The 8,208-nt window shown below is 40.1% G+C and overlaps 1 protein-coding gene across 1 annotated transcript; it reads left to right on the forward strand.

The window, feature by feature from the left end:
- The first annotated feature begins 254 nt into the window (after positions 1 to 254).
- Positions 255 to 5,974, forward strand: LOC133982530 (prisilkin-39-like). The gene is made up of 5 exons (XM_062421586.1): positions 255 to 259; positions 339 to 397; positions 506 to 940; positions 5,373 to 5,429; positions 5,535 to 5,974. The coding sequence occupies exons 1-5, from the start codon at positions 255 to 257 to the stop codon at positions 5,972 to 5,974; spliced, it is 996 nt and encodes a 331-aa protein (XP_062277570.1).
- The last annotated feature ends 2,234 nt before the right edge of the window (positions 5,975 to 8,208 follow it).

Below are 8,208 nucleotides of genomic sequence, written 5' to 3' on the forward strand. Positions count from 1 at the left end.
AATGAGCAATCAATCCTCACAGCATTGAGAATCATTTAAAAGCAGCTCTTTGTTCATGGAGACACTACAGAGGTGCTCCTGTCAGGAAGGTTTGCTGGTTTGTTAGCAGGTATGAAATTGGTTTTGTCTTGGCTATACTGACTGTAATTGTAGGTGCTAATCATGATCTAATGTTTAATGTACAGCCTGTTGGGAAGAAGTCACACATTAGCTTCAACTCTGACCTGAAGTTATATCCACCCAACTACACAAGGATGAGGTAAGTAATTAACTATATGTTCTTACATGTTGCCAAAATCTCAAGGCTCCAAACCAAGTTTCTTTGTTTTGTTTTTCAGGATGTTGTGGATTTCATGCCTGCTGATTGGAAGCATCTCCTGTGTTTCTGCAGGGAAAAGTAAGCCAAGAACCACTAAAATCAGACACTAAGAAGCTCTGTAGTCTACTCTAAACAGCCTGTGATGAATGATAGTTACTGCTAAAACCGAATCCTGTGTCTCCACAGAATACGGCTCAGGTGCTGCTGGCTCAGGTGCTGCTGACCCAGGCTTCTGGCGGTCTGTGCGCTATAACAGCCCTGTGGTCTCCTCATATGGGGCTGCTTATCCAGCTTCTCAGCCCAGTGGGTATGACAGTGGTGCTCTAGGTGGCGGCTATGGATATGGTGGCTATGCTAGCTCAGGTAGTGGTTATGCAGGGGACGCCTCTTACGCCTTTGTTACCAGCTCTGGTGATGAAAGCCCAGAGCCTGTCTTCAGTGACGTGTCTGATCTGGAGCCAGTCTACGCCTTCAACTCTAGGTCAAGGTACCAGCGAGGAAGAGCAATGTATACTAAAACTCGCTACAACCCAGGAGAGCCTGGTCCTGTAGTCATGTCAGTATCAGGAGACGCCAGTAAAACCTCAAACCAGAACTATCCTGCTAAAGCACCAGCCAAAGGTGGCTACTGAAAGGACTTTCTGGTAAGGCACCATTTGCTCAATCTGTTTGTTGTTCATTGATAGTTGACTGACTAAAGTCTCTGCTTTTACAGGTCTGCTCCAGATGACTGAACTGTTCATCAACAAACGCAAATAAAATGTGGCCTTCATGACAGCCGTTCTTAACTTTTGTCTGAAGTGTTTGTACAAGTATGATCACTGCTTTTTATTGTAGGTGAGATTACCGAATGCTTAAATTTCCATCGAGGACATGGGTTTAAAATCACTTTCTAATGTGTTTGGAAGCTAATGGCCATGTCGAATGTAGCAGTGTACCTTTTTGAGGTAACAATGGCTTTTTTTAAACATTTTTATTAAACTTGTCTATATACAAGCTAGAACTTAGTCTGAGGTCACAGGTCTAAAGGAAGTTTGCTTTCAGACATGGGAGCAAAACGTCTACAGTTGAACATGTTTGCAGCTCTACATGTTCACAACCTTTAGATTATAACCATCCTTCAGCATCTAGTTTACAGCCATCATTAATCACCTTTTTTGTATCAAGTAGCTTCTACTGGACATGAAGATTGAGACAAAGGCCTTCCTGAAAGGGGTTGTAAGAGTTTCCCACAAGCATGGTGTTGCAGTGCAGAAGGCTCATTCCTGCATGGTATTACATGGCTCTTTTCACCTAGAACATTCTCACAATATTCTGTAACTTATAACATGACCATTAGCAATGGGTTAAGGTACCTCTTTCAATTTTACATTCAAGACACAGAGGAGAGAGCTGTTAGGGAATTTTCCATAACTAATATGCACTGGGTCAAACTAGGCTTTGCGGTCATAGTAAGGCCACACCAAATATTGGGTTTAGACACTCTCTCCCCTTGAGATAGTGGTGAGCAGTGAGTCGGCTCCTTTTGGGGAAAACAGGAGGCATTCTGATAGTGTTGCTATAGCGGCCAAGGTCATATGTGTTTGACTGTTTTCCCTGAATGGGGTAAAGGTAACTGGAGTCACAGGTTTGATATAGTGTTGGATGTAGGACAAATGCCTGAGTGAGGTCTAAGCAGTGTTTTGTCTATAGACCAGTAGACTAATACTGTATATTGTAGTTGTGTTGGATTTGGGCATGGCTCAACCTTAGGCATTATCTGTGTGGTTTAAAGTCTATCCCCGGAGGAGAGAAACTTCAGAATTGAAGGGAGCATCAGAACATGTACTGATCATTCATTCACTTCTCCTTGGCCAAGAAAATAAACCTTTTCAATGCAAGACATCCTGGACTCCTGTCTACTCTCTCCATTGATGTATGGGCTGCATAATTAAAATCTATCAAGACAGTGGGTGAATGTCTGCGATTGGGAGATATGTAATCTATATTTTTAACTGGATTGCTTTTGTCCGAGTACAGATGGATATTTTGTTAGCGTAACTCCAAATGTCCTCCCACGTCTTCTCACCAATAGTGAGACAGTTCCCTCTGCCATACACCCTCAATTCTCTGTGCACCAGTACAAGATAAGCCACATGATAAAGCAAACTAAGACACTTTTCCTGTGTGAAACAGTATTTGCTCTACATCTGAAACCTCAGGATGTTCAGTAAGGGTCGTACTCTTAGTGATGTAATGCCTTATTTTTAAGAAGTGGAAAAAAATCTTGTTTTGGTAGCGTTTTTTTTTTTTCATCAATTGTTCCAACGACATTAAACTGATCTGAGAATAAGTTTCCCAATTTAGTTATACCTTTGTCTTGCCACTGCTGGAAGGTAAAGGTCTGACATCCCTGGTAGAAAATCAGGGTTTTTAACTGTTGGAGTAAATATGGAGGTTAGTTTGAGCCTCCCCTCTATAAGCGACAAAATGACTGCCTTAAGTGTATTTATTATTATGGGATTTATACAGTTATCTCTTATGTTCTTAAATTTTTTATAAAATAGTTGATCTTGTAATCTATATTTCAATGAATATTCAATGTATGGCCAAATCAAGGAGATTTTGTTCTGTACCCACCAACATATATACTTCAAGTGGGCACACAGCTGATATGTTCTAATGTTTGGCAAATCTAAACCCCCCATAGAACCTGGCGGTTGCAATACCGCCACTTTTAACCTGGCTCTACACCAGGTTAAAAATGAGCTGAGCCAATTATTCAAATCCTTTAGGACCCTCTTTGAAGACAACAAGGGAACCATTTGGATGGGGTAAAGTAACCTGGGTAACACATACATTTTTATCAGGGCTATTCGTGCTAGCCAAGAAACAGGGAGTGAGTTTCAACGCTCTAGGTCTTGTATTATTTTTTACCAAATAATGGAACAAAATTGGCTTTGTACAACTTACTAAATGATGGAATGATAAAAAATACCTAAATAAGTGAAACCAGAGGGTCGCCACTTAAAAGGAAATGGTGGCATAGTGTTAGGTATCATCGTATGACTATCCAGGGGCATGGCCTCTGATTTATTTAAATGAATCCTGTACCTAGAAAATCTACCAAATGTGTTAATCATCCTAATGAGAGCTGGAACTGATGTCTCAGGGTAACATAGAAAAACCAACACATCATCCGCATACAAAGTTATTTTATGACAGCTGTCTGCGACTTGTAAGCCATGAATAGAAGGGTGCCATTCTGATGATCTCAGCCAGTAGCTTGATGGCCAGTGCAAATAGGAGCGGTGATAAGGGGCAACCCTGTCTTGTACCTCGATATGTAGGGAAACATTCTGATCTTAACCTATTAGTCATCACTTCGGCTTGAGGTTTATTGGATATAACTTTAACCAATTTTATAAAATTATCGCCAAGACCAAATTTTTCTAATGTGTTAAACAAGAACAACCACTCAATTCAGTCAAACGCTTTCTCTGCATCCAGAGAAAGCAGAATGCCCTCTATAGATTTTTGTTCACAGAATTGTATAATATTGAGGAGACGTCTAATTGCATACCATTTAGTAACACAGTAATCAAGTAGAGACCTAATTTATGATATAGTATATTATATATTACAATATAGGAAGGAGCAACTATTCAAATAGCTAGCTACATATGTAACTAGAGTGCCCCACACGCACACACACAAAGACACACACAGAGAGACACACCTCTCCTAGTGCCACATATACGTTGTCTGTAACTGCTGTTGTGTATGATGCTTGCTTTACTGTAGTTGTATAATGTTTGAAACTGCTGTGTATTTTAAGAAGAGTTTCCTGTGACTGTTTGCATACATATGGTGATGGTAGCTTGGTGATGGGGTCAGTGCTCAAATTCAAACCTTCACTGTTCAACTTAGAAAAGTTCATGCTTCTCAGCAGTGACATTTTTAATTGAAAACCCTTTGTGAGATTATATTAACTGTTTGATTATTACTGTCTGACCTCATGATGGTGCCCTGTGATTATTGATTCATATTAATCGTTTATTGATTTTTATGATTAATAATTTCAATAACTGTCTTCAAAAATGATTCACTATTGCTAATAGCCAAACTTCCCATCCCAACAATGGTTAACCAGTTGAAATAGTGAACCAAAAGTAATGAATAAATGACTGAAATATCCAGCTTCTTCTTCTTCCCAGTTTGTTTGAAACGACAGTGAGTTTCAAACCAAGGTTCCCACGAGTATTTCTGGCAGCAGGAAGGTGGATATATGATTGAGTCAAAATAAACTACAGTGTGTATCTTCATTGTAATGAAGGAATATGTCACCCAGTGCAACGTTCAGGGACATTGATGTATTTTTAATAGATTTTGGATTATAATGGAGGTCTACGGCACAGACGAATAACATATATCAGGCTTTGATACACAATACCTATCAAAAAATCAATTCATTGTTTATTTCTATCTTTTCATAGAATTTGATGTTAAGAAAAATATAGAGTATTTGTAGCGGTTTTCATTTTTCTTCATTAAAAACAAAAAGCAAACAAACTCCGAGGTTGGGAGAGGATGAAGACGAACAGAGCAGAGACCAACAGGCTACTGTCTAAATTGAAACCTTTCCTTCAAGATTCCCACTTAAGTAAATTGTTTGTTTCTTAACGTGCAGGTTAATTAACCCACTCTCCAGATCTCCTTTACCACAAGCTGTTACTAATGAGCAATCAATCCTGACAGCATTGAGAATCATTTAAAAGCAGCTCTTTGTTCATGGAGACACTACAGAGGAGCTCCTGTTAGGAAGGTTTGCTGGTTTGTTAGCAGGTATGAAATTGGGTTTGTCTTGGCTATACTGACTGTAATTGTAGGTGCTAATCATGATCTAATTTTTAATTTACAGCCTGTTGGGAAGAAGTCACACATTAGCTTCAACTCTGACCTGAAGTTATATCCACCCAACTACACAAGGATGAGGTAAGTAATTAACTATATGTTCTTACATGTTGCCAAAGTCTCAAGGCTCAAAACCAAGTTTCTTTCTTTTGTTTTTCAGGGTGTTGTGGATTTCATGCCCTGCTGATTGGAAGCATCTCTGTTCCTGCAGGGAAAAGTAAGCCAAGAGCCACTAAAATCAGTCACTAAAAAGCTCTGTATTCTACTCTAAACAGCCTGTGATGAATGCTAGTTACTGCTAAAGAGTCCTGTGTCTCCACAGAATACGGCTCAGGTGCTGCTGACCCAGGCTTCTGGCGGTCTGTGCGCTATAACAGCCCTGTGGTCTCCTCATATGGGGCTGCTTATCCAGCTTCTCAGCCCAGTGGGTATGACAGTGGTGCTCTAGGTGGCGGCTATGGATACGGTGGTGGCTATGCTAGCTCAGGTAGTGGTTCTGCAGGGGACGCCTCTTACGCCTTTGTTACCAGCTCTGATGCTGGTGATGAAAGCCCAGAGCCGGTCTTCAGTGATGTGTCTGATCTAGAGCCAGTCTACGCCTTCAGCTCTCGGTCAAGGTACCAGCAAGGAAGAGCAATGTATACTAAAACCCGCTACACCCCAGGAGAGTCTGGTCCTGTAGTCATGCCAGTTTCAGGAGCCACCAGTGATGCGTCAAACCAGAACTATCCTGCTAAAGCACCAGCCAAAGGTGGCTACTAAGAGCCACTTGTGGTAAGGTACAACTCACTAATGCATATTCTCAGTATTTACAGTGCACTTTATTTACTGAATGTCTTACCTTGCAGGTCTACATGCTGTTCCTGACTTGCAAATCTGACTTTAATAAACTGGCTTTTTAACAAACCTTTGAACTTGTTTCTTGTACTGACTGTATTGCATTACTTGTGATAGACAACTTCTAATATTTGGAAGGGTTAATAAGCTGCCTGCAGGTACATGACAACTGTCCCCATGTCCATCTTTCCAATTGAAGAGCTACCTTGGTTATTCTCACTCATCAGTTCTACCATCACAGTCCAGGTCACAATTATGATGCAACTGCAGCATCACTGACAAATGTAGTGTTGGCCTCATGACAATGCAATATGAAGGCCTGCCATTCGCAACAGTCTGCGTCAGACTGCATATGTCCAGCATAGGTGTCGGTCTGAAATTTCTTTTATCACTCAGGGCAGACAGTAGAATGAGAATCATTAAATACCAGAGGACACCCTACTGCTGTAAGAGCGGCGAAAAGCACTTTTCCCAAAGACTTGTGTAGGAACATAAGTATTGCACTTCATTCAGTGACTCTCCAAGGCCTACAATGTTTAAAAAAACTAATGAATTAAGGGTAACCTTTTCTGAAGAGGGTTTTTAGGCCTCTTTCAGCAACTATGGTCTGTGCTTCCCTGAGATGTTTAGGAAGGCTGTTCCATAAGCATTGTGTGGCAGAGCAAGAGGCTTAATTCCCACTCCATGACGCAGAGTTTTGTTCTTGAGACCCAGACAACCAAACTGTTGGTAGATCAGAAGGTGGAAGTTTGTGGTGTGATCAGGAAGCACGTATGGATGGTAGCTATGGAACAGATTCCCGAGTTTAACTTATAATAAAGATTGAAGGTGAAAAATACTGGGCATTAACAATGTACCTTTATCCAATATAACAGGGTTTCTAAGTGTTTTTTACAATTATGAATGTGCATGTAGACTAGTTTAGGATTATTAACTAAAGTGGTAAATTGTCATTTAAAATTCCAAACTCTTACAAACTGTCTAGTTGAAAATCTGGGTCCTTAAAATTTGACTATTTTCTGAATTCAGTTCGAAAATAGTTTAAAAGAACTTTGTCAAGCATGCTAATAGTCTTCCACTTTTGTCAGGCTTTTTGCCTTTATTTGGCAGACAGTGTAGAGACAGGAAAATGGGGAAAGAGAGAGGGCGATATAACCTGCAACATGGGTCCCTCGGCTGGGAGTTGAGCTGTGGACCTTGCAGTTATTTGGTATACGCCCTAAGTATTAGGCCAGCAGGATACTCCTGGACATTCACGACCATTACAAATTCAAATATCAACAGGGTATTGTCAGTACTTTCACATGTATGATTACTCACCTGCAAGCAACAAATAAAATGATGGTATAGATGACCACAGCACCGTTATAACGCTTCCCTGTATGGCTGCTGCCCTCTGCTGGCTAAAACTGGTACGTCCAATGAAGAGCAGGTCAGCTACAGGTAGTCACACAATACTCGTTAATATAACCAAACATTATTCAAATAACCAAACAAATACAGTAAAACTGTCATAAACATAGTTATATCAAATTGGAATACAATGATAAGCTGTAACATATCCATGGCACCTTACCCTCCCCCACTTAAAAAAACACTTCATTTTCACAACAGTTGATGTATAGTTGGTGCACTCCTGAATGATGAAATATTTTTAATTACCAAAGTAAAGACTTCTATCTTACACCTTCTAAATTAAATGCATTCAAAAGCCAAAGTAAAAAATATTAGTGTTTAATATGGTATTTAATATTAATATAACAATGCCACTTGATCTGAATACCAAACCATTTTCTCTTTTCCAGGCTGCATAAACATTTTCACCTTATTTGGATGAACTGACCAATGTAACCAGACACTAAATTATCTGCTAATACTAGACTCTTCAAGGTGCCCACTTGATTGTTTGCTTCTTAACGTGCAGGTTAATTAACCCACACTCCAGATGTCCTTTACCACCAGCTGTTACCAATGAGCAATCAATCCCCACAGCATTGAGAATCATTTAAAAGCAGCTCTGAGTTCCTGAAGACACTACAGAGGAGCTCCTGTTGGGAAGGTTTGCGGCTTTGTTAGTAGGTATGAAATTGGTTTTGTCTGGGCTACAATACTGACTGTAATTTTAAGTGCTAATCATGATCTCGTTTTTGATGTACAGC

Source organism: Scomber scombrus, chromosome 6, assembly GCF_963691925.1.
Source record: "Scomber scombrus chromosome 6, fScoSco1.1, whole genome shotgun sequence".
Classification (NCBI taxonomy): Eukaryota; Metazoa; Chordata; class Actinopteri; order Scombriformes; family Scombridae; genus Scomber; species Scomber scombrus.